The sequence below is a fragment of the Lichenostomus cassidix genome, chromosome 6, assembly GCF_008360975.1.
Source record: "Lichenostomus cassidix isolate B80296 chromosome 6, HeHo_3.0, whole genome shotgun sequence".
In the NCBI taxonomy this organism is placed as follows: Eukaryota; Metazoa; Chordata; class Aves; order Passeriformes; family Meliphagidae; genus Lichenostomus; species Lichenostomus cassidix.
In genome coordinates this window covers 31,829,505-31,855,929 of record NC_139487.1, presented here as the reverse complement: position 1 = coordinate 31,855,929, position 26,425 = coordinate 31,829,505, and the positions used below count along the sequence as shown (strand labels likewise).

General features: G+C 48.5%; 1 protein-coding gene across 5 annotated transcripts in view; it reads left to right on the top strand.

Annotated features, from left to right (window-relative positions):
• Nucleotides 1–26,425, top strand: part of CDH23 (cadherin related 23) — a 177,326-nt gene that overhangs the window by 33,083 nt on the left and 117,818 nt on the right. For all 5 annotated transcript variants that reach the window (XM_085064346.1, XM_085064345.1, XM_085064344.1 and 2 more), the window contains exons 4-6: nucleotides 5,953–6,095; nucleotides 8,956–9,003; nucleotides 9,199–9,291. In XM_085064346.1, the coding sequence (XP_084920472.1) occupies nucleotides 5,953–6,095; nucleotides 8,956–9,003; nucleotides 9,199–9,291 (284 nt within the window). The remainder of the gene's footprint in view (nucleotides 1–5,952; nucleotides 6,096–8,955; nucleotides 9,004–9,198; nucleotides 9,292–26,425) is intronic.

Here is a 26,425-nt window from a genome sequence, read left to right as displayed (position 1 = left end):
AAATGTTAACCAAAGCAATCAGTAAATAGCCAAGCAAATCAAATGTGTAAATGTGAATGCTTGGCTCTTCTTTGCTGCTGCTCTCTCTGTCCTAAAGAGCTTTAAAAGCTCTTTTACACCTCTGTGAGAGCAGGGGGGGCGGAGGGCAGGCAACACCTCTCTCTGAGGTTTACCACTGGCTGTCAGCTCTGCTTATGGATTCTGCCTCCACACTGACTCCCCACTTAAATAACTAAACGCAGCAGAGAAATTACAGGCTCTGTCTCAGAGCATCTGAGGAACCAGGAAAAACTCTTCTGCTGTGCCTTTCGCTTCCCAGCTTGACAAACTCCCTCAGAAATGGTTTTGACTGCACAGATTTGTTTTCCCTCTTCCCTGTCACCTCTGTGTTTGGCTCCTTTCCCTCCCAAACATGACAGCAGCTTGTGGTTCCTGGACCAGCTGGTCCAAGGCTTTTTTCCTCACACCATTGGTGAAAAACTCCTCTCCTCCTGATGGTAGAAACTGTTCTTTTCTCGTTTATTGATGAGAGCATGAAAGAAAGGTGCTGGAGTGTCCCTGCCCTGTTTGACTTGCTCTGCAATGCAGGAATTGGAGTGGAGGCAGCCTTGGTGGAGGAGCTGATGCTCCCCATCAACACCTGGAATGAGAAATGTGTCACGTTGAGCTCAGCTTGAATTTTAGGAATGGAAACTTTCCTGGCCGAGTCCTTCTGGAAAGTTTTGGCTCAAGTGGTTGAGCCCATCCTGAGAAGGAGGTCAGGGAGTATCTGTTGAGGTTGTGCTTATGCAATGAGCTACCAGACACCTGCTTGGGGAGAAAGGCTTGGAGGGGGACGAGTGGCTCTCCTGGGATCTGTGATGTGACTTCAGGTGTTCCTGACTGTAGCTGTGTGGTGCTGGCAAGGGTTTCACTCAGCATGGTCATTGGCAGCAGTTTGGCTATTCTGCTTCACCCAAGGAATGCAGGAACAGAGGTGGAGAGACTGTGGTGCCTGCAAGAGATTTCCTGAGCCCCTCATCAGCCTTGGTTGCCCTCCCATGCTGGGGTTGTCCCCTTCACATCAGGGGTGTCTTCTGTCCCCAGGTCTTGATTTGTCCTCTCCAGGAATTGATGAGGCCTCATTCCAAACACAGGAGCAGCTCCCACTTCCTGTGACCTCCTGCTTGAAACTAGATTTTGCTTTACTTCCTTTGCCAGGGAGTCACTGTCCTTTTCTCTCCCTGTTATTGCTCAGAGATTGCTGAGCAGTACAGAAATATTGGCATTTCATCTTTTCTTTTCAAAATCTTTGGGAAAATATCTACAGAAGGGCTTTCTATTTCTCCTTTTTTTTTTCTTTTTTCCTGAAAGGTGAAAGAGAAAATGAATTAGAGGCAAAGAAAAGGGAGCAGGTGACAAATGAGAAGAACAGGGTTGGAATTTCAAGATCAAATCCATCAAATCCTGCCTCCAAGTGCATCAGAAGCCAGGCTGCTGTGATAAACTGGGATAACTGGGGGGGGGCTGGGGCAGGAAAGCAGAGCTGCTGGGTGAGGGAAATGGGACTAGGTTGTCCCATCTCCCTCACAGGGAAGAAGGGGAGCCAAGAAAATGTGATACTTTTGGAAGTGAAGTGTGATGGTAGCCTTTGTGTGAGGGTGGGGTTATTAAAATGATTTTTAACTACATTTCTGCTGGTTTGAGGAGTTGAACAACAGCTGAGGGGCTCCCTGTGCCAGCTTGTGACCTTGATGGAGAAGCCAAAATGGGGTGACTGTGCCCACAGACGTGACCCAGAGCTCGGGAGGGGTGAGGATGGTGAGTCAAGGAGAGACTGGCACTGGTTGTTAAAATCAGGATTAAAATGCTTTTTATATTAAAGTGTAGCTGCTGCCTGACATCTTGAGCCCAAAAGCCATTGCAGAAATTCATACTAACTCCTCTTGGGTATGAATCAGACCTTTTAAGAGAGAAGCTTATTAGATAAGTAATTAGAAACCTGCCCTTGCTGTTGGATGCCAGTGCCCTCCATCCCACCCCAGCCCATCCTGCTGCTCTGGGTCAGCATCTTGCTCAGGCAGCTTCTTCATCCTCCAGCTCTTCCCCTGGCCCTGGGGCTCTACACTTCCAAAACCTCTCAGGAGCCTTCCAGAGAGTGAGTTTGTTTTTTTCTCACTTCTTGTCCTCTTCTTGAAAGCAAAATTAATGGAGATGAGTCAGTGGGGTGCAACCCCTTTTCCTGCCTTCCTCCTTGGCAAAGTGGAAGGGCAAGAAAAATACAGAGGTTTGCAGCTGCAAGCAAGGTGCTGAGACAAGGGCTCCTCAGTAGGGTGCAAAAGTACCTCCCATAAAACAGCCCAACCTAAAAAATTATAATAAAATCTGATCAGAAACAGAACAACAGGAAAAAAAAAAAAAGCTCCTGAGGTCAATCAAAGTTCAAGACTTTGAGAGAGAAGAAAATCTGTGTATGTGTGAGAAAGAGGGAGAAGTAGCTGTGATTGAGAGAAAGGAGGCAAAAGGAGACAAGATAAATTCTGATTATCTGGTGGAATCAAGACACTTAACTGCCCTGTCTGATTCCTGAGAGGAAACAAATGGAGCCTATAACTTTGTACTGCAGAAAGATAATTTGTCCCTGTTTCCTCAGCCCTTGCTGGAGCCAGGTCGGTGCTCAGGCTCGAGGAGGCTTGAGCAGCATCTTCAGCACGACCCTGGGCAGAGATGGGAAGGTGTTTTTCTTTGTGAGTGCCCTGAGAGGGGCTTTGACAGATGTGCTGCAGCTTTGGCTCTGCATGTCCTGTCTGAGTGGGACCCTCTGCTTCCTGATGATGGGAGAAAAAGCAGGATAAAATCAATAAATACAGTAAATTGGTGCTAAAGAAATCAGTGGAAGGGAACTTGTACAAACTTCTGCAGCACTGGTGAAGGATTAATACCACGCTCCTAAACTTAGTGTTCCCTTGGGGTAAAACGTGGAAAAAACTTGGGGTAAAGCAATTGTGAAGTCTCATTTCTTGTTTCAGGGCTGTGTTTCTTATTATCTTCTATTTAGTTTGTTATTTTTGATCTGTATTTTATGTATTTATAATACTTCCTTTTTTGTGTGTAATGAGCTTGGAGATGTTCTGCAGGTTGGTTGGGGATTACTGCCTGATGGGGAGGTAAGAGAATGGGTGAAAGACCTCTTAGATTTTGGTGCCTCATTTGGGAGGGTTTATTTAAAATGAAATTATCCTCTGCTACAGTGCAGCTCACACTTTAACGGTCTGAGCTGTCCCTATCTATGCTTTAATGAAGTTTCTTGTTTCTAGCAAATAAAAGCACAGAAAAATTAAGACTTCTGTCCTTGGTTTTGCTCCTTTTGGAGCAGAGGATGGTTGAGCCCAGAGTTTCCAAGGCTCTGACTCCAGAGACTGGCAGGAGCAAGGAATGGAGGTTGGATGATGTGCTCTGCCCAGAAATGCTGCCTTCTCTAGGTTGTCCTGAATTTAAGAGCTAAATTCCCTGACAGTGGGAGGTAGTTGCAGTGCATAGAGAGAAGACTGGAATGTTTGCTTGTTGATTTAGTTATTTATTTATTGATACAGCAGAGTTTGCAGCACACGACACCATGATTATGATTAGGACTGGGTGGTGCATGGTTTTCCCATTCAGCAGGAATTTTAAGATCCTTTCCCTTCCAGAGTTGCAACCAAGACCTTTTGGAGTTGGAAGTATTTGCCATTCTGGAGGGAAATGATGACCTGTTGATCTGGGGTTTTGAATGGGATATAAAGGGTGGAAGTCTGATCTCCTATTAAACTGGGCAGAATAAAGAGACATGATCCTGGATTGATTTTGTCCTAGTCACTGGCTTTCACTGCCACACGGACTGAGTGTCTTCTTTTTCCCTTGGGGCAAAGAAACCTTTGCTAAGGATGGCTTTGAACATCCTCTAGCATAAAATCAAGCTGGCACCTTGTTTTATATCAAGGTTACAAGGTTGGAGAAAGTGTAGGGTCTTTGTATCTGTGGGCTTGGCTGCATTGAATCAGAGGTGAGAATGTTGCAGATGAATACTCTGATCTCAGGCTGGGATAAAGCCACTTGTTTTTGTCTTTATCCAAAATGTCTTTGGTTGTGACCCATCACTCACTTGCACTTCTTGGTGTAAGGAATTTTTCTTTTTCCCCCCAGTGGTTAATTCTAGCTGCTCTTTTTAAAACAACTGCTATTCCTTCTCCAAATAGGAATTTGTCCAGGTTTGGGCACTGAGTCTTGCTGTGTTTTTTTGCTCATCACTCACTATCACATTTTGTCCCCTCCGTGGATGTGCTCAAGACAGCCTGAGTCATCTCACTCTTCTTAGTCATAGATGAAGCAGTTCAAGCTTTTAAAGCCTTTTTTTTTTAAGTGAAAAGCATTTTTGCTGGCTCTCAGAGTTTTGTGGCTTCCTGTTGCATCCAGTCCTGAAGGTGATGCAGCCAGGCAAGCAGCTTGTAGATTTGCAGCCTTGGCAGAACTAGCTTTTTAGCCTAAAAGTCACTCCTGACTTCCCAAAGAGCACTGTGGCTCTCCAGGCAGGGCATGGAATGGCTCCTTGCATGCTTGGACCCCCATTCCTGCCAGAAGGGCTGGCTTTGGGATGTTCTCCTCTGCAGCTGTGGCCCTCCAGCCTTTTGAGGGCACTTGGAGCAGGGTCATAAAAATAAATTTTTACCAAACAATCCCAGATTTCCAAAGGTTTCAGCTGGGTGCTTGCTCCTCTCTGTTATCTGCCATGCTGTCACCCGAGTTTGTACCAACAGCAATCTTACATCACATTGTTGTGTCCCCAGTGAGGTTGGTGGCCTTGGGACCTGCCAGGCAGCTGGGTCCTCACTCAGAATGTGCTTCATCGATGCCGTAGGGAACTAAATTTTTAATCACAAAGTCACACGGGGTGAAGTCAAATGCTTTACGGAAATCTATTATTTCTTCTTTATCTGCCAAAGTTGTAATCTCATCAAAGAATAAAATCAGGTTTGTTTGACAAGCTCTATTTTCCATAAAATCGTGTTGACTGGCATTAATTATGTTCCTATCATTTAATTCTTTATTAATGGAATCTCATATCGGATTTTTCCATTATTTCCACCGTGATTGATGTCGCACCAATCGATTGGGAATTGCCCAGCTTGCTCTGCTCTCCAAAATGTGCTGCTGCTTTTGCCCTCTGGTCTGCTGGAACTTCCCTTCCCAAATGGATGAAATTTGGGGATCTGTTCTCCTTGGCCAGATGATCTGGGGGCACAGAGTGCTCTGGAGCTGCCAAAGGTGGCAGAGTGTGTCCCCCCAGTCCTCAAACCCATGTGGCCAAGGACAAATCTCATCCTTATCCCCCCATCCCCAAAGCCAGGCAACCTGGGGAATTTCCCACCCTTATTTCTATCCAGCAGCTTTTTCCCTCCTGTTTTCTTCCCCATCCTGCTGGGGAAGGCACAGAGAGCAGCTGGGTGGCACAACAGGCAGCCACCCATGGTCAGCCAGCCACAGCAGACTGTGAATGTGAACACAGGTGTCCTGGAGAGGCCCAGAATGATCTGAGGAGGTTCTTGTGGGGCTGAAATAATGCTCCAACGGTGGTGGCTGTCCCCCTGCTTGTGCTGCTGGTGGTGTCCCTGGGCAGGGAAGGGTGTGAGGGAAGCTGTGAGTGCTTACCCAGAGGAGGTGCAGCATCCACCATCTCTAGTGCCAGAGATGGCTGAGCTAAGCTGACTTTCTCTTCTGCTAACGGCAAGCAGGGAGAGGATCTGTGGTTCAGCCCATGTGTGCCAGACAGAGCAGTCAGACCATGCACAGCCTCACTCCCCCGGAGGCACTGGAACACCGTGGGCATCATTCCAGGCCCTCTGCAGACTGGCATTGTCTGACAAGCTGGATATTTTCAAGATTTCTTCTTCTCTACCTTGTTTTGCTCAGGATTTCTTTGCCCTCTGTCTCTGCCAGGTTCCTCAGTGACTCAGCTGCTGGCCCGGGACCTGGACAATGACCCGCTGGTGTTCGGAGTGGTCGGGGAGGAGGCCAGTCGGTACTTCGCTGTGGAGAGCCTCACCGGTGTCGTGTGGCTCAGACAGCCCCTGGACAGAGAGGTAAAGCTGGGGAAAAACCACCTCTGCTCAGATACATGGTGGCTCTCCACCCTCTGAGGCATCTGAATGGGTGTTGTTCCCACATGGAGCTGGGAATCTAGGTGTGTCCATATCCACAGACACCCTGTCACTGTCCCCATCAAACAGGGTGCTCTGGTTTGGTCTGCCTTGTTGATTTTCCTGGATGCCAGAGTAATATCTGTGAGTCTGGAAGTAAAGGAATTAATAAGTGGAGGTGATGTACCAAAGAGCCAGGCTGCTCATAAAGTCAGGGAAACGTACAGGCTTCCTCTTTAAATCTCTCTGCCAATTAAATCCTTTACTATTTAGAACAGCGTGTGAAGAGATATGAGGTATCCCTGCTTATTCAATCTCATCAAGACTTTTCATCCTCTTGTGGATTCAGGCTGCTGGATGCTAAATTTGGCAAGATTCTCGCCTCGAAGCTGTTTCACACCCCTATTTTCAATGGCAGCTTTGGTGTGCAAGGCTGGAATCCCATCCAGGTGCCTGCTTTGCTAAAACCTTGGCCCTTGCCACATTCCTGGAGCAAGGAGGCAGGGATAGCGGGAAGACTGGGAAAATACTATGAGATTTGGGCAAAATGTTTAATTTCCCCTATGCTTCTGCTGCCTGTGTTTAGCACTGCCTTGGCCAGCAGCAGCGTTGGGAAGATCAAACCCATTACCACACCTCCAGCGCTGGCATTCCCGATTGGAGCCAGCCAGGCATTGGGATGCAGAGGAGCAGGGAGGTGGATGCTGCTCAGGCTGGGGCGGGGGGGAGAGGCCAAACCCAATTTCACAGTGTTAAGAGCGAGACTTGGGAAAAATAAAGTGCTTTTCTTCACCCTTCTCCCCTCCGCCTCCCCGTGCCAACAGCTGCTGGTGTGAGTCATAAATCTTCCCTCATCCAAATGCCTCCTGCTTCCCAATACTTCTGATGCCAGCCTTAAGCCCAGGAGGGTGATCAATAGATTTAGGTGTCTTGTGGTGTGGAGGGTGGGAAGGGAAGGAGCTGGGCAGAGTTTGGATGTCTGGATGGGCCTCCTGATCTCCTGAGCTGGGAGAGGAGCCTGCACCCATCAGTAATCCCAGGGACTCCAAGTCAGCCATTTGAGGAAGACAGTGAAGGCAGAGCAGTGCTGGGAATGGATATGGGAAAGGTGTAAAGGATGTGAGAGAGGTGTAAATGACAATTGATGGTGGAGGGAGCATTGGGTTCAGAGCAGGAAACACTGGCCTGGATGCACATTGTCAAAAAGTCAGGGGAGAGAAAGCCATGCAGGAGAAGTGGTGGGAAAGGAAGAGATCAATTCTTGTAAAATGGAGGAGAAAGAAGGGAGAAGGAGTCATAGTAAGGTGTAAATGATGCAGGAAAAGGTGGAATAGAGAAAAAGAGGAAGGAGCTAAATATATAGAGGCAAAATGAATTTTAAAAGTTGGGTTTCTTTTTTTACTCCTACAAAGATTAGAAGGAAAAGATATTTTTTTTTTTTTAAGAGTGGGGGGCCCTGAGGCTAAAGAATTGTGTTAAAATAATTTCAGAGCCAGCAATTGGTATGTGGAAGCTTTCTCTGATTATTTTATTGAGGTTTTAAAATTTAAATGCTCAACAGGTTGTTTCTTATCTCCTGTTTTTCCTTTCTTCCCTGTTGCGTTGTCCCTCGTGGGTGAGTAGGGGGAAAAGAGGGCTGAAAGGCACTGATGGAGCAGGGTGGGATGGCACAGGGAGCAGATATCTCCTCTCCCTCGGGATTTCAGCTCCTCCATCTGCCCCTAAGCATTGCCTGAGGCAGCAGTTAGGAAAGGCTTTCTCCAGTTGTACTTCCTAGTTGTTTGGATGGAGATGCAGCAGGAAGGGTGCACACTGTGAGGAGCTGTTCCTCAAACCCTTCTCCAGGATGAACTTCCCCTAGGGAGCAGGCAGAGCTCCTGCTCTGGGCACTGCTGGCTGCTGCCTGTCCCTGAGCCGATCTCATTAGGAATAAATCAACCAGAGCTGCAGCACGGAGAGCCATTTCAAGCTGGCTTTTCCAGCCTTTCCTTTGCAAACATCAAGTTGCTGTGCTCCAGCAGCTCAGGCAGGATGGGGACACAAGGGGTGGGAAGAGATTGCCAGGACTGGAGAGGAACAAAACACCAGGTGGTGGTCAGGTAGTTGTGATAGCCCGAGTCCTGCTGTCCATCTTTATGCAATTCCTCGGAAAACATGAGCAAGACGATTCCTGGTGGGAAGAAAAGGGTCAGGGAGGGAAGGTCTGCCTCCACTAGCAGTATCTCCCTGCCCTGATTCCAGAGAGATTAGCTCTTTCCCACTTGTTGCTCACCCCAGCATCAGTGACTTGAATAGATCCCTATTTCAAGCTGTTAGTTTAGTTAAAGCAATAAGGAGCAGAGAGAACTGTGTAGGCATTTTCATGGAGTTTCAGCTGGTTTTACTACAGACCATGGATTTATCTCAGTATTCCCAGCTATGTGTTAGGTAAGCTGGGAAAGCAGCAGCAAGATTTAGATGTCCTGACTGAGACTGTGTTGCATTGTCACAAGTCATAAATCTTCCCGTGTTTCAAGTGCTCAGCTGCCAATCAGGGAGTCAGTTCCTTACTCCCTGCATCCTCCTGACCCAGGGCAGAGCATCTCCTGGGCCTGTGGAATACACAGGAGCCCTGCTGGCATTCAGATTTCCCAGCATTTTCTGCCCAGTGCAGGTAATAGCACTCAAGCACCTCTCCTCCTCTGGAAGGTCCTGAAAGCATTTTGCGTGTAATAACATTGGCTAAAAGTCCCCAGCCTGCCATCTGCAGATAAACGCTACACTATCTTTAATTATAGTTTTTTTTCTTCTCTTTCCCTTTCAGACTAAGTCAGAATTCACGGTTGAATTTTCTGTCAGTGACAGCCAAGGGGTGAGTGTGACTTCTCATTTCATGGTCTGAGGCACGGATGGAGGGGAGCAGGGGGTGTGGGTCACTGTGGGCTCTTTTCACTCGGGGAGAGGGTTCACCCCTTGGCCCAAAGCCTGAAAAAACAGCCACAGGCTGGCTTTAGGCTCTAAACCCACACAGAAAGCTGACACCCTGCTGTTGTCCTTGTGCCCACAGGTGATCAAAGGGACAGTCAACATCCAAGTTGGAGATGTGAACGACAATGCCCCGCAGTTCCACAACCAGCCCTACAGCGTCCGCATCCCAGAGGTAGGGAGCATCTCTGCCTGGCTTCTGGCTCTCCCCTTAGTGGCCACTCGTGCTCTCTGGTTGCCACCACAGAGCTGATGTACAGGGCTTTCCCCCTGCCCAGGACCCTCAAGGGGTTGGGGGAGATGAAACTTGTGGAAGTTATTGCCTGAAAATGAGCTGAAGAAAGTGATTCTGGTGTTGAGGGGAGGCAGGTGGAAGAGGAGATGTGGAGCTTTGGTGACATTTTTCCCGTGGCAAATGGGAAGTTTGCAAGTGAGTGTAAATGAGAATGTGTGTCTTGTTCTCTTCCTTGGACCTGAGGGGATGCACAGCTCTTGTCACAGAGGTGACCTAAGGCAGGACCAAATATTTCTCTAAATGCCTGAATTCTGGTAGAGTACTGCCCAAAGACTTCTGTCCTGGCTGCTGATTCCCTTTAACAGCTCCATAGCAGGTCTTGTCCCATGGTGTACCTGGAATAAACCAGGTGGGAATAAAACAGGAGTCACCTGGCTCGAGCTCCCACTAATCCAGCGAGAATTTTCATGTTAGATCAGATTGATCAGGGCATTATCCAGCCAAGTGCTGAATATCCCCAAGGACAGAGTTTCCACAACTTTCTGCTGCTCTCAGAGCTGGCCACTGCAAGGGAGGTGACATCTACTCATCCATCAGGGAGAGCTTCTGCACCTGCAGCCTGACTTGGCCAGGAATGTACAGGTCTGATGTGAATTTAGGCTTTAAAGCTGTGGTTTCTGGAGTGAGGAGGAGGAGGTCAGGGTATTACATTTGAAGCAGGGGTTAGTGGGGCATTTGACATCCTCTGGTGGAGGAAACATCTTCCTCTTGCACCGCAGTGCCAGGGCAGAGCAGTTTTCCCAGACTGTACCTCTGGATGTGGGTGAGGTCCCATGTGCATTGTGTGTGTGTGAAACGAAGCAGCTTTGGTAATTGAGAGGTGCAAACGATTGTGTTACCAGGGTGTATTTAATATTCCTGCTGCTCCTGCCCTGCCGTGCTGGGCTTTGATCCCTCCCTGTCCCTCTGCTGCGAGGATGAGGTTTCTTCATTAGAGCTGCTTGTGATGTATGAGCCAGGAGTGGAGTCTCATCTTTGCACCAAGTCATCTGAAACCTCCCTGTGAGAATGACTCTGGGTCAGAGGCATTTCTTCTGCTTCTTAGAGCACGAGTGGAGGGGAAATGACTTGGCAAAACCCTCTTGAGGTGCCCCTTGCTCTCTCCTTCTGCTCGGGCCTCTGGAGCTGGCGGGTGGCTGCCATGCCTTGCTGCTGCTTCTCCTGGTCCTGTGCTGCATGCAGAGGTCTGCAAAGCAAAAGGAATGGCAGTAGGATGGGAGGGGAACAGTCTCCTCTCCCCTGCCCTCAGATTCCTGGTTTGGAATCATAGAATCTTAGAGTCATAGAATGGTTTGGGCTGGAAAGGACCTTAAAGCTCTCCTGGTTCAGCTCCTGCCATGGACAGGGACACCTTCTACTGGTTGCTTCAAGCCCTGTCCAACCTGGCCTTGGACACTTCCAATATGGAACAGCTTCTCTGGATAACCTGTTCCAGGGCCTCCCCACCCTCAGAGGGAAGAATTTCTTCCTAATACCTAATTTAAACGTCCTCTCTTGCAGTTGAAAGCCATTTCCCCATGCCCTATCACTCCATGCCCTCACATGTAGAAAATTTGGGCTGGCTGAGGAAAGAGAACTGCAGGCAGGTGATTTGGACAGAAAAATATATAAAAGAAGAGGCTGTACCTTGGAGCCCCTCTGTGCCATATCACACTGCTTTGCACGTGAGATGTGGTTCTGCCAGGAGGGATCTCCAGGGCTGCCTGGCTGTTTGGGGTGCAGCAAGGCCAGTGTTCACCCAGAGCAGCCACTGAGCGCTTGGCCTTTGGAGCTGTGCTTTTCTGGAGGTTGGCCTAATCTAATTAGAAGGCAGCGTGTGCCAGCTTCTAGTTTCTATGCGTGATCTTTAACCAAGGGCACCGATCAGAGGTAATGAGCCACAAATGCATTGCTCTGCCAGCATCCTGGAAACACTCCTGTTCTTTTGCCAGGGAGAGAGAGCTTTGCTTTGCCAGGCACTGTGAGATCTGGGGATGGGGTCTCACCACCTAAAGAGGACCCTCCAAGGGCTGCAGCCTGTGGGAGGTGTCAGCAATACACTTTTCCTGCGTGGTGGCACAGCGCTCAAGGAGGAGATGAGCACTTGGGTTTGAGACCTGTGCTGAGCCACAGGTTTTTCCTGTTGATTGTCCGTGAGCACTTGAAGCTGGAGGTGATGTGTTGTGGAATTGTGCCTGGGGACACGTGGGGAGCAGCTGAGGCTGGGGAACCAGCCATGGTGAGAGATGACAGGTCACCCCAGGCTCCAGACAGCTTGAGGGTGAGCAGCAAGGGCACAGGTACCAAAATCCACCTCAAAGAGAGCCCAGCCCAAGTTGAAGGGCCTGTGGGTGATCAATGAAGAGCAACTGGAGCTTGGAGAAAGAGAAGAGGCTAGTGTGGTTTTCAATAGACTGGCTCTGTGCAGATTTGGCAGCTAATGAGGGTTTTTCTCTTTTTAATTTTGAGATAAATGGATGTATCGATTTGCAGTTGTCGTAGCTAATGGAGCAGCAACCGAAAGGCTATTTAAGCCTCGCTGCTATTGTGTGGCACTTGGAAAGTCAAAAGAAGAGTGTGCATAAATAAATGGAACATGAAGTAAACTGACCTTTAAAAACAATACTGCCTCTAAATACCCATCCTGGTGTTTTGCGCGGTCCGCTTGGTGTGAGAATGGGAATTTACTTGGGCACGGGCTGCGGATTGCGATCCCTTTGGTGAGGGGAAGGAGGGAGAGGATGCACCACAGCAGCTCTGAGTGCCCAGACCGGGGGCTGCTGGAGTGGCACTGCTCCTCTGTGCTCGTTGTGTGTTAATCTCAGCCCTGGAATAGCTGCTGGAGGCTCCTGTGTCAGGAGAGGGATATTGCTCCAGCGTAATCGTCCGTCCCGTCTGGGCAAGGGCGCCCCGTGCTTTGCTTGTCAAAAGGCAACGAGGCGGGGCGGGAGCTCTCAAGTCTGCAAAGGGAAGGGGAATCCTGCTAGAATTGGCAACTTAATTCACCAAGCTGGCCTCGACAGAGCTCATTAAGTTCCCGTGTATTCATTTCAGGCTAATGGCTGTCATGCTGGCTGCTGTTTGATTTGCTGTAATAGACTTTTATGGCTTTCCAGTTTGCGAGGACGTGCGTGCCCGTGGCTCTGCCCCATGGTGCTGCTGTAGTACATTAGTTAGCTGCTCATGTGCTTGCTACTCTGACCTTCAGGGTTTGTTCTCCTCTTGGATGCATCCCTTGCACTTCATCTCCTGCTCACACCTTCTTTTTTACCCCCCTCTCCCAACCTCAAGGTCCTACGTTTCTGGGACTCTCAGGGTTTTGGCTTTTAAACAAGGGAAGATCTATTGCCAAGCCTGTGGCAGGCTGTTGTGTCCATGCCTCAGTTTCTGACAAGTCCAATCTGCTTTATCTAATCTTTTTTCCATTTGGCTGGATCCACAGGGAGCTCAGAGTTGTTGGATTGTCACGGTTCAGTGCTTTTAGGTGAAGCAAGCGAGTGGAGTGGAGCCAAGCCCCTGTGATGGTTTTGTTGTACCTGGTGTGGTGGTGAGGTCAGGGTGGAACTGTTCCCCCTGGGTGCCTGCTGGGCTTTCTGTCCCAGTTCCAAGCAGGAAACCTTCTGGGGCTTCCACACAGCTTTCCATTTGCCTTTAGCAGGGTGTCTGGGGCAGTGGTGGAGTCACCATCTCTGGAGGGATTTAAAGGATGTGGCACTGGGGACATGGGTTAGTGGTGGCCTTGGCAGTGCTGGGGGAACAGTTGGACTCAATGATCCCAGAGTGCCTTTCCAACCTAAATTGTACTATGAAGTGAACAAACTTCAAGTCTTCTTGGGAAAAGCTCTTTTTCCCCATAATCCCCAACATCCTCAGCTTTCTGATTAAGTTCAAACCATCCATGGCCTTCTCTTGGCCCTGCAGCATCAGCAGTACTGGCGGAAGGGTCATTAATTGTTGGTTTCTTTGCTGAACGTTCCCTCAGGTGGTTTCTATTGGAGTTTTCTCTCCTTTTGTGCTCTCCGCACCTCATTCCTCCTGTTACTTTTGTGATTTATGAAGTGATGTGTATTGCATCTTCAGGTTACACCCCCCATCCCTGGAAGTGTTCAGTGACAGGGTTGGGTGGGGGTTCTGAGCAACCTGGTCTAGTGGAAGGTGTCAGTGGCAGGGGTTTGGAAATTGATGGTCTTTAAGGTCCCTGCCAACCTAAACTATTCCATGATTCTTTGATCTTCCAGCAAAATGCTAACCTCAGCACTGGGCTAGGGAGTGCAATTCAGCACCCCAACCATTCATGAAATGGCACTTGCACCCCAAGAAAAGTACCTGTAACTTGACAAGGTCACAGGAATTATAGCAGAGCTGTGCTTTCAAAAGACATCACCTTTAGCCACAACCCTCTGCCTTGAGAATGTGCTCATCTCATCCTGAATTCAAGCAAGCACCAGTAAAGAGGCAGGGCTGTGGGAAAGGAGTTTAAAAATGGAAAGTTTCTGGGCTGCACACAGCAGTGTTGAGGCAACCACAGTGCAGATTGCAGGTGTTGCATCTCCGGAGCTCAGCCCTGATTTGCCAATTTGTTTTAATTGGGAGGCAGGCAGGCACTCGCCATCAGCAGCAGTCCCTTCTGCTCGGGGAGCAGCCTTTGGGATTGAGCCTTCACAAGCTGCTGGCCACCATTGCCATCCTTAATATGGGGGTGTAGCCGAAATCATGGCTTTTATGATGTCTTTTTCTTAATTGTGCAGAAAAGTATTTGGCGGGGAAGGGGGAGAGGAAGGAGGGGAGCGTCACTGCCCTGTCCCATTGCACAGCCTGGAACCAGACCGTGCCACACATTGAGCAGGGGCAGGGAGGAGCAGAGAAAGGCCCAAAAGCCCTTGCTGTAATTAAAATTATTATTTTGCTTTAAGGGTAATAATGTCAGTAATTACATCAGTTTCCCTGCCATCCTGCCCGCGAGTCTTCAGGGGCTCGTATAATTCTATTGCCATGGCTCGAGGCCTGATGCTGCACATACCAAGCAGCTGCCACGAGCTGAGCTCTCCCTCAGCTGCATTAGCCATTCCCTTGCACGCTCCCAGCCACCTTCTGGGGCTTTTTTCCCTCCCTTCCTTTGAATAAAGAGCATTTACAGTGGAGGTGATGATGGCAGAGCTGATAAGGAAGATGTTCCTACCACATTGCAAAAATGGTCTATAATCATTGCTGGCTGCTTTCCATCCTCGTTTCTTTTTTTTTTTCCCTTCACCCATTGTTTTCCTTGTCTCCTTACCCTTTTGTTTCTGTGTGGAGTTTAGAACTGAACAAATAATTTAACAAGTGAATAACTTAGTCCCCAAATCCTGCCTTCCCTTCCTTCCACCACCTTTGTGAGTGCAAAATTTGCGAGTATCTCGAGCTTCTCTTCTGCAAATCTGATCCAGTTTTTAAATTTTATTTATTTATTTACTGTGCTTTGTTGCTTTTGAAACTTCCTAGAAAGGCAGCAAGCAATTTAGTGAATTATTGAAGCTGTGTTCATTAAGCACTGTTTGCCAGAAAAGCTGATTCTCCTTCCTGGGTAGATCAAGCACTTCTATTTCCCCTCCATCCTGGCATCCATGAGCATGTTCTGGTGATCTCTCACCTCCAGTGCTTCTTGGAAAAATAGGAAATGGGGATTTGACTGGTTTTTGCTGTAGCAAGAGGGTCTCTGTTGCACAGGCACATGGTGATAATCTGCAGCAGGTGAAACACTTCCCAAACTTCCTGGACATCCTCAGTTTTAATTGTGTTTATTGTTGCTTTCCACAAGCAAGCAAAATGTAAATGGGCTGGGAAGTGCAGGCCCTGGATTGGGCTTTCCTTCTGGCTTTGAGGTGCTGACACTGTCTTCAGGCAAGAGCTTGGAAGCACAGCAGGTACCAGCTGCCATCTTCTCCCTGCTTTTTTCCACCAGGACTGGAGAAAAGCACTTAAACAAAACAGACTGCAGTGCATTGACTAAAACGTGGGGTTGGGGCTGAGGGGTTTCTACAGCTGATATTGTAGATGTCAGAATCCTAGAATGGTCTGGGTTGGAAGGGATATTTAAATGTAATTTAGTTCTGCCATGGGCAGGGACAGCTTCTACTATCCCAGGTGCTCCAAGCCCTATCCAACCTGGCCTTGGACACTTCCAGGGATCCAGGGGCAGCCACAGCCTCTCTGGGCACCCTGTGCCAGGGCCTCAGCACCCTCATTTTGCATAACTTTTTCCTCTGAAGCTATTACCAAGTAGGTGCTCTGACCTGGAGCATCCTTCCCTCTGAAGGTCATCTGTGCGCAAGTTTTTGTCCTTCCTGCTGATGCATTTGCTGTGACATCAGAGGGTCTTGAGTGACATCCTAGGGAGAAAGAAAGTGTCCCCTGTCCCTTGTCTGGATCCACCAGTGAACAGGAGACCCTGGTCCTTTAATACACGTGACCAAGGAGTGAAATGAGAGATGCAACAGAAACTACTGGGGCGGAAAACTCCAAATGGCGTGGAAGTAATGTGTAAAGTGTCCTGGAGATAACAGTCATTTCCACCAGGCAAAACTTGGGCTCTTTCTGGAAGGGTACTGCAGCAAAGGGGGGGCAGCCTGAAAATTAGAAATAGTCGTGCTGTTCTGGCCAGTGTAGTGCTGGGGTGGATGAGGGGGACGGGGAAAAGCAGAAAGGGGGGAAACCAGCAGATTTTGAGAGGAAAGGGAAGTCAGTGTGGGGAAGCAAATGATTCAGTGTTTCTATTCAGGAGCCGTTCTGCTGGGAAATTAGGAAATTATCTTGAGGTGCAGAGGAAGAAAGAGTTTACAGCAGCATTCTCCCAGTGAGGAGAACTGATACAAAGAGGGGTAAGGTAACTTGGACAAGTCAGTAATCATTCCTCATGGAAGAAATGGGAACAAGAGAAAACATCCTCAGTCCCTGAGCTCCTTCAGAGTGGGTGCTGAGGGCATGTATCTGCTGTTTCAAAGCTCTAATGCATCTGTCCCATGTCATCCTTGAGGTCAGGACAATATCTGGGCTTGGAATGGCTGATGCCCAGTGGTGATGGCTCCTCAGGATCCCTCTGGCCCTGCTAGTAGGGTTTTGCTCAGACCAGGCATGTTGCCTGGGAGCAAAGCAGTGGCTGCTGGTCCCACAGCACTTTCTGCTGCAGGAGCAGCTCAGACCTGGGCTGGGAGATCTCCTTTCCCGGGGACATTCCAGCCCAGCCCTTTCAGTGTAATTACACTTACACATCTGGGCAGCAGATGGCTTCAAGGTCTCTTCCCTGTCCCCAGCAGGAGGAAGGGCTCTGTGCTGCAGGGAGCAGAGGGGCGAGGAGGGGATGAATGTGACCTGCTGGCAATTAGTTCTGTTTTATCTCCCTTTCCTCTGGTTACTGACTTCTCCCAGAAGCTTGGGATGTAGCTTATTATCTCATGCCAGCCAGCAAAAGCTGCATCCTCTTCCCTCACATCCCTGTTTATTCACCTCCCTCTCCATACATCCCCTTTGCAGTTGGCAGCAGGACCGTGCCTGGATGTAGGAATGGTTTTTAACTCCTTCAGATGGTGAAGGCACTGGGTCAGCAGCAACTGCTCCATGCCAGGAAGAGAAAAACCCATCACTGAAAATATATTTAACATTTTTTACCCACATAATCATGCAGTTTGTTGGTTTAGGCTCCTTTTTCAGTTGGGAAGATTAAGGTTGTGCTGAAAGGCACTGTGTGAGAGATACTGGAATTTTAGTGTCCAGGCTCTTTTCCACCTGCAGCAGATCCATGAGATGGGCACACATTAGCATTCTAACTCCATGCAGCACAGGAATGTGAAGCTGGAGCTGGCACAAAAAGGGTTTTTTTGTTTTTTGGTTTTTTTTTTTCAATAAAACCACCATTTTTAATTAAGATGGAAATATTTAGGGAAAATGTTGCCATTTTGACAGCAGAGCTGGGGAGAAATAGCATTTCAAAAGAACCGTAAAAATCGCTCTTGCAATAGATTCATTCCAATTTCTTCTTGAGAATTGCATTTTGTGTTTTATTAGTTTGTAATGTGTCAGTGACAGTCATGTATAATAAGCTTTCTACTGCTGGTCAAACTTTGTGGTAAAATAATAGACTAAATCAACCTTTCTATAAGTTTTTTAAATATTTATGTGTGAACTGAACTGTTTGTATCGGTTTCAAACTCTTTTTATTACAAATGGTTTATTTTTATTACAAATGGAAGGAATTTGATCTAAGTAGAAGTTTCAATCAAAATTAGGCAGCCATTACTTAAATTCAACCGTTAATTGCTGTGGGAACTTAAAATGTGGTTGATTTATTTCATCAGCACAAATAATGGAGAGAGCAGGGAAAGGGAACAGAGGGTTCAAGGTAATTTTGGTTCAAGGAGAAAAAAAATGGGGAGCTTTTAGTTTTGGGGTTTACTTTATGGGAGATTTGTAAAACATATTTATTTGTTTTTCTGAAAGAGGATGCAAACCCAGTGTGGGTAAAGAACTGCATGGATGAAAGGAGAGGTGGTGGCTGTCACCTTGTCCCTCTTTTTCCAGGGACTTGAGCTCGTTCTCTGTGGTCAAGGGATTTTGTTGGGATGCCAGGGAGGTGTATTTGGCCACAGCTCCAAGCTCAGGGGATGGTTATGGCAACAACCCTGTTGTTTTTCAAACCTGCCTTGGCTTTCATCGTGATATGTTACTTCCTTAGGCTTGTCCTGCAATTGTAAATCAAACTGGAAAGGGTAGTGGGAAGGAGGAAAGGGAGGAAAGGAGGTTTTAGTGAAGTCAGCCACCACCTTCCCAGCCTATGTGTGATTAATCTCAGACACTCATGTTTTTGGAGGCACTCCTGACATGGAGTCTGGCTGGTTGTGCCAGGATGGCCACCAACACTACCTTCAAACTGGAGTTTCAGGAGGAAAAAAAGGAGTTTGTCACTGATAGGTTGGTGTGCTCATCCAAGGGGTGCTTTTTTAGCACTTCTCTGTTCATTACCATGATCTTTCCCTAACTAGTAAATCTTTATGTAGAGGTAAGTTGAGAGTGTGGTTCTCTGTGCTGTGGAAAAAGGGGGATCTACCTGTGCTCCATTCCATAACCAGAGCTGGATGAACAGCCTGAAAGGGCAACAGTTTTTACTGCCTATGTGATTTAGGTGACCCCAAACCCACCAGGATCAGGAGCCTGGAAAATCACTTTTTGCTAAACATGCTGGAAATGTGCAGCCAGATGTGTGTCTGCAGATTTCTCAGCCTCTCAGGAGAAAAGGCTGCAGGATGTGCTGTCTGTGCCTTGCCTTTGAGAGGGTTAAAGCACAGAGCTGTTCCACTGCAGTGAACAGCTGATGGCCTGTGAAACATCCAAGGGGCTTTTTGGCTGGTGGGGGAAATAGCAGGACAGGTGGATGTTTTGCTTTCCTGTGTATAACTCATGCCTGTGGGGAAAGAAATTCTGCAAAGAGGCTGTTCCTGCTGGTGTGAGCCCCACGAGGATTGTGGCACTGCAAGTCTCCCCCATCCTTGCCATCAGCAGGGAAATGGGTGTCAGGCAGAAAGGCAGGAGTTGTGCAGGTGGGGATGTCTCTGCCTGGTGGGACAGTCTCTGAGCACACTGCAAGGTCCTGCTGGGGTCTGGGGCTGCCTGAGCTTCAGGAGGAGTGCTGGGAGAACTCTGGAAGCCTGAATCCTCCTCCAGTGGCAGGGATCACCACCAGCCTGGTGTCCCACCATGCCACAGGGCTTCACTGCAAGGCTTTCCCTCGGCGACCTCGAGCACAGGACCTGCCCTGCCTGAAGGGCAGCCCTTTCAGCAGGGTTGCACCTCCAGAGCGTGTGCTCCATCACGTGTCCCTTGTCACCCCCTCAGTGTCTCACCGTGCACCACATGTCACCACTGATGTGCCAGACAATGTCGGCAGGAGGTCAGCTCTTCTCTGGCAAGCAGCAAACCTATTTCTCACCTGGCTGTATGAAGCAGTGAATGCTTCACCACCTCCTTTTCTTACCAGGGCACCTCTGCTAAGCAGGGTGGGTGGCTGCAGTGTGCTGCTCTGTGTCTGTGGGGTGGATGGGGTGTTTGGTGGCCCAGATGCTTGCAGATGTGTCTCCAAGGAGCCTGATCCCCATGTGTTTGGTGTTTTGAGCTTGGGAGAGGCAAGCAGAGGCTGGAAGAAGAGCAAGGAGGAGCCACAGAAGTGGTAGCTGGTGAGGAGAGAAGGCAATCTCAAGGAGATGTTTGGGGAAGGCAGGCAGCAGGGCGAGGAGAGCAGAGCCTCACCTCCCTTCTGCACGTTCGAGCTTGAGGCTGGGCTGCAGCAGGCAGGCTTTGTTTGGGGGGATCTGCTTAAAAAGCCTCACCGGAGCGTTATGGAATCGGAATGTGAAGGGTAATTGAGCTGAAAGCCATTCTCCTCCCGCAGCCTGCATGGCAGGACCAGCTCAGGTGCCCTCAAATGCCTGCCTGGAATCCTGCTGGAAGAGCAGGAGGTGGGGGTGCACCCCCTGGGCTGGGTCCCCTCAGCCACCCCCCTGGGGGGGAGTGGGCTCTAAAGGGGTGTTGCAGAGGAAAAGCCTCACTAGTGATAGATGAAAATGAAGGTTTTTCTTTTTTACCAGAAAGGCAAATAGGCTCTTGAGCTGCAATCTCCATCCTTGCAGCATTTGTCAGCTCTCTGAGTCCCTGCAGCTCAGGTGCTATCTCTCTGTGTCCTCTGTGGTCACATCCTCCTGCTGTCCCCCTTCCCCACTCAGGACTTTGGGGCAGAGCTCCACCAGGCAGCCCCATGCTCCCTCCCTGTGATGCCCTTTAGGAAAATGCCACCCATGCATGGAGAAATGCTCCATCCCGTGCTCACTGGGATGGCCAAGTGGTATATTGGAATAACGAGAAGGACTAGATGAATAAAAATTTTAATAAAGGAGTGTGGCTAGTCAGGGTGGATGTAATAATTAAATACAAAAGTGAGGGCTTAGTTACTGTCTCCTGTCTCTCTAGTCCAGGGAGTTTGTGGGAGGGGACAGGGGCTTGGAGAGCTCCTGGTGCAGCCCCAAGGAGGGGATTAGAAAAGATCCCTCCAGTTTGGACCCCCAGCGTGGCAATGGTGTGAGGTGCTCAGCCCAGCTGTGCACCCTGCTGTGTGTTATTGATTGCTGAACAGGCACAGTTAAGTGCCTCTCATTAATATTTGTTTGGGTCTTTTCCCTGAATTCCGATGAGTGGAGGAGATGCTGCTTATCTCTCTCCTGCAGGTTTTCTTTCTAGAGGGTTCCTCTGGCTGGTGACAAACCTGGGCTCTGTAGTCCTCAGGATGAGGGATGAGTTAGTGGCTGACACAAAATCTTGGAAACTCTGCAGAAAGAAAGCAAGGAGGCCAAATTAACACAAAATTAAGAGGTAAAATAGTTCTGCTCGTGTCATCGAGATGAAATATGGAATTCCAGGCTCACTTGTGTTTGTAAATGTCTTACAAGGGACTCTCTGGGCAAGTAGGTTGTGCTGGCTAAACTTTAAAATGGATGAGCAGGGAGGAATGGTGGGGTGTGGAGCAGGCAGACAGGGACTGCTTCTCAGTCAGCAGTGCTCTGGTAGCTGCTTTTGAGGTCTCAGATCTAGAGCAGAGGCTCTGGCCAGTGGACATGTTCATAATTTGGCTTGGAAGAGACCTTAAAGTTCATCTTGTTCCAGCCCCTGCGCTGGGCAGAGACACCTTCCACTGTCCCAGGCTGCTCTAAGCCCTGTCCAGCCTGGCCCTGAACACTTCCAGGGGTCCAGGGGCAGCCACAGCTTCTCTGGGCACCCTGTGCCAGGGCCTGCCCACCCTCACAGGGAAGAATTTCTTCCCAATATGCCATCTGACCCTGCCCTCTGGCACTATGACCCCATTCCCCCTTGTCCTGTCAGTCCATGCCCCTGTCAAAAACCCCTCTCCAGCTCTCTTAGAGCCCCTCTAGGTATTTGGAGGGCCTCATTCCCCAGCAGAGGATTGAGGATGACTTGGAAAACAGCTGCCCTCATCTCTCCAGGCTGATCCTTTGCCCAGAAGCTCTGTGAAGAATTTCCTACATTTTTGGCATGAGGAAACAGCAAGGCATAAAGTCACATTTGCAGGCTGGGAAGCCACAGCTATCTTCTTGTGCTAGTTGTCCAAGAAAACCCCCAAAACAAGCTGGGCACCTTTGAGACAATCACACCCCAGGGAAACTCTCCCCAAAGTTTTTGTTGTGAGAGCCTTCTTCCCAAAGCCTGACCCCTGTCTTTCTTCCGGGGTGGTTTGTCAATACAGAGTTTAGATCTCCGGGAAAGGACTCGGAATGAGAGGAATCGAGAGCAGGTAATTGCTGCGTGAAAATGACAGCGCAGCGATTTCCACGGACTGACACAGACTGTGGAATACCAAGAGGCAGCCAACAGCGGAGAATCGATACCTCCCCAGAGGAGGGATTATTAGGGAGAGAAAGGGGCTTGAAAGATCCATAAGTGCCTGATGAGTGACTATTTCCAAACGGCTGCTGGCTGAATGAGAATTGCCTTTGGAAGGATGCCAAGTGCATTCCCAGGGTGTGCCTTCAGCCTGGGGATACTGCCGTGTCTCCGGCAGGAATGGGGAAGTCTGGCAGCAAAACACGGCTGTCCCATCATCTCTCAAAACTTCCTGAGACCCCCACTGCAAAAGGGAGCTCTCCTCTTCCCCTGGTGCTCCCTGCTCTGCAGGTGGGAGGTGCCAGATAACATCCCAACAGGGATTTTAGGTATAGCTAGCTCTGGCATTTTGGCCTCTGGCATTCCCGGCAGGAAAAAGAGGGTGCAGGAGAAAACGTGGGGTTACAATTCTTCTTGCCCAAAGCACCCCTGCAGTCATTAACAAACCACACCTGTCAGTTCCCTGCAGTCATGTTCCATCAGTGCCTTTTAAACCACAATTTCCATGCTTTGCTCAACTCCTCCATGCTGTAGCCTCACACAAGGTCCATTCTACAGAACCATTAACATCCCCCACAAAATGATGAATATATGTTTTACACCTCTCCATAAAGCCATGGGAAGCCACCAGGATCTCCTCCAGCACTCCTGAGTGACAAGGACTTCAGTTGTCAGCCCCAGGAGAGCTGGTTACCCACAGCAGCCATCCTGCTCCTCAGGGATAGCAGAGCAGCAGAGACAACAACACAGGACAACAACATCACTTTGCATCTCCCTGCTACATCAAGTGTACACCTGCCAAACCATCCTTAGGCTCAGTCTCCTGGAAAACACAAATTCAGGCACTTCCAGGTGAAGATTTGCCCTCTGGACATGAACAGGGAGCTCATTTTAAACAAGGATGCCTCTGGGTGTTCCAGCTTTCCACAGGTTTCACGCACCCAGCAGCTCTCTTTGCCAAGAACAGGCTGCTGAAAACACTGCCTGGAAGCTGCTCTCAGTGGCTTTGGGGAAATTCATGTTCAGCTTAGTGCTAAGCATGTTTAAATACAAAAGTTCCTCCTGGATAAGAGCAGCCAGGAGGCCCAGGAGTCTCATTTTCCCAGGGGAGAACCAATTGCTCACAGCATATCTGGGTAGGAAAAAGGAGTGAAAACCAGAAGAGCTCCCTCCTCTCTGACCCCCATGCAGCTCCAGCCTGTCACAGTTATTTATTGATTTATTTAAACTCTTTTTTCAAAGGTGAAAATATAAATAGGATTTTCTTTTAGGACGAGAGAGAGAAGCACTAGCTAGGAGGGAGTGAGGAGGAACCTAAAAGAGCAATTTTTGAAATGTCAGCAGGCAAGAGTTTGCCCAAGGACAGCTTGGATGTGCCATTCCTTTCTCAAAGGAAGGTAAAAAGGTGTTTTTATATGCCTCAGTTTGTACCCTTTAGGTCATCAGGTGGACTCTACAGCACGAAAAGAGAAAGGCACAAGACATGGTCTCCAAAACTTTCATCCAGTGGAATTTCTTCTATTGATATTTATTTCCTATTAAGTGTAAGAAGAATGGAAAGCTTTTTTGTTTAATTGGAGAAGTTGGTTGCTAGCACTTGGCTCCAGCCAGGCAAGGAGGGTCAAAAACTAAGGCTGCATTACCCTTCTTGGACCAGAGCAGAGATGGAGCTGCACGGGCAGCCCCAGCTTGGAGAAGCTTTGGCACACCTGGCTCAGCACCACAGCCAGCCCTTGGAGCCCCTCGGGGATCCAGAAGGATGGGGAAGCCCAGGGATAAGGGGCAGAGGACAGGAAGAGCTGACAAATGGGGGCAGCAAGGGAAAACGCCTTCCTTGCCACTCCTGAGAGCTCCCTGCAGAGCCCTTTGCATGACTAAATCTTTCCTCCTCCAGCATCCCACTCCTGTCACTGTTGGGAAGACCTGTTGGGTTCATGTACCTTTGCTGAGATTCTGAAAGCACAAAAATCAACAAAAGGAGTCCTCTAATTGAAAAAACAATGAATGAGACCTGTAAGGAAGCCCAACAGCCCCAACAAACTACCAGATAGGAGCTGCTGTTACCAAAATCCTATCAAACCCCCCAAGCCTGGATGAGGGGCAGTGAATAAAAGTCCAGCAGCAACAAATATGGGATATTTTGGGCACTGCCAAGCCCCAACACTCACCCATGTCCCCAAGGGCCACACCCACACATCTAGTGAATCCCTCCAGGGAAGGTGACTCTGGCACTGCCCTGGGCAGCCTGTTCCAGAGCTTGACAACCCTTTCAGTGAAGAATTTTTTCCTAATATCCAATCTAGACATCCACTGAAGCAAAACACTGAAGTGAAAGAAAAATTCACCTGGCTGAGGATAACCCAGAAGCAAGCGCTAAGGCTGCAGCCCAAAGTGCACACAGAGCTATAAATACAAGCTGAAAAAGAGCACTTTTGATATCTGGATGTAGTTCTTGTTCTCAACACATTCCATGTACTCGATTCAAGACTTAACCTGGAAATTTAAACAAAAGCACCTTGTCTAAGCTGTGATAAGGAGGAGGATTTTTTTGGGGGGGGATGAAAAATGCCTGTTAATCACCCATTGCAGCCAATCCCAAGGGGTGAAAGCAGCAGTGCCAGCTTGGCAGGGGTGCAGCACCCAACCCAAGAGCAGATCTGCTCCCATGCTCCACCAGCAAAACCCCATTAAAATGCAACCAGCAAAAGTAATGTTTCACGAACGCATCTCCCTCAAAACAGCTGCACCAGGCAAACATTCCGTGGCCTGAGACTCAAACACTGCTCTTCTTCTCATCTGTCAGGCTCAGTGAAGGATTTGCTGTGTGGGTTTTGTTTTGTTTATTACTTCTAATGACTTTCTCATTATCATTTCGCTGTGAAACATAAACGATGGTTATGGGAGAAATCATATTATTTGGATGGCTTTATTAAATTAGAGAGCAAATCTGTGTATATTTCTGGCTCAGGATAAATGTTTGAACTTTGAGAGGCCAAAATTCATTTTCAGACAAAGCCATTTTCAGAAGCTTTGGAAGCAGTGGTTAAATTTGCCCTCAGCTGCAAGGGAGATGTATGGGGGTATTTCTCAATTTAATCCCTTCTAGAGATTTAACCAAATCACCAACCCAAAACCCTGCTTCTAGTTCTGCTTATGAGAAACTCGAGACTTGTGGAACATAATGGAGAAATAAAGGGAAAATAGTGCTGCAAAGAAATACAATAAAATAATAAAATCATCCTGTCTCCATGCCCCCATTCCCCTAGTCCTCACAGGGGGACTTCAACCAGCTCACGCATTTTCTGCGAATAAAATCACTGTCTTCACACCTTCACAACAAGAAAAAGTGCTTATTCCTACAGGTACTGCTACAACTGAGAACACCAGCTCAGCTCCACCAGGAATAGTAACATCAGACTTTCCATGCAGGTGGAGAACTATCTGCAAGGGTTAGGGATGTGTCACTTAAAATACACAAGGAGAAGTCTGGCACCTTCTCTGCATCAAGTTTCTGCAGGACCCAGCCTTTGGTGACAGTGGAAGACAAGCGAGTGTGACACAGACACACAAGATGAGAAAGCTGTTGCTAAACAGGTAGAAGTTTCAGTTTTCTCCTCTTTTCCATCCCTCCACCCCTCCCTACCTCCCTCCCAGTTCAAGGAGGGAAACAGAAGCCAAATGCATTTTCCACACAACAAATCAAAGCCCCCCTTTCCCAGCCTTTTAGAACCGATACCTGACACTGGAATAAACCTGTTAAAAAGAATAAATTCCCCCAAGCACACCCAAAGGGAAAAAGCAATAGAAAATCAACCCTGATAAAAGGTGCATTAAATGAAAGCACTTTCAATGTGCCAACCCAAAATGTATGGCCCACAACAAGCTTGGTGGAAGAAATCCCTGCTGGAAAAACACAGCAAGGAGGAGTGGAAATATTTGGGGTCCTCCATTCACCATTATGGCAGAGAATATGATGTGACCTACAAGGAACAGGCTCTGAAGCTGTGGGGCATCCTGTGAACTACAGGACCTCAAAGACAGAGAGTCTTGAGCAGCCTGAGCATTTCATGGGAGCACAGGATTGGAAAAGACACAAAGCAGGAATATGCCAAGCTGGAAACAAGCAAGATCTGCTCTGCTAATAATTCAGCAGTCAGGATCAAAGGAACTTTGGTAAAAAAAAAAAACAGGGAAGGGGCAGTTTTTGAAGCAGGGACAGCTCTGTGGCATTGGGCATGAGCAGCTGCACACACAGCCTCTGGAGGGTGGAAATCAGGAGTCAGTGCTCCACATCCATTGCCCACAGCAAAGTCCACCTGGCCATCCTTCCTGCACCTCCACAGGCTGGAGCTGAGCAGGAATGCTGCTTGGGACACCCCAACAGTCCTGGATGTGTTAACCTTCTCTGCCCTGACAGCACAGGGTGGTGGATGGGCAGCAGGAACAGCTCCCCCAGCCCCAGAGCCCAGGGATGCCCACCCCTTGCCCAAGGAAAAAGGAGGGGGAAAAGCAGATGTCTAAGTAAGCTGAAATAAATGAACTTTAGATGTGAGAAGAATGAGTTAATTAAAACCTCCTTGTCTCAGACCGTCTGGGAGCTCCAGGCAAGCGCCATGTG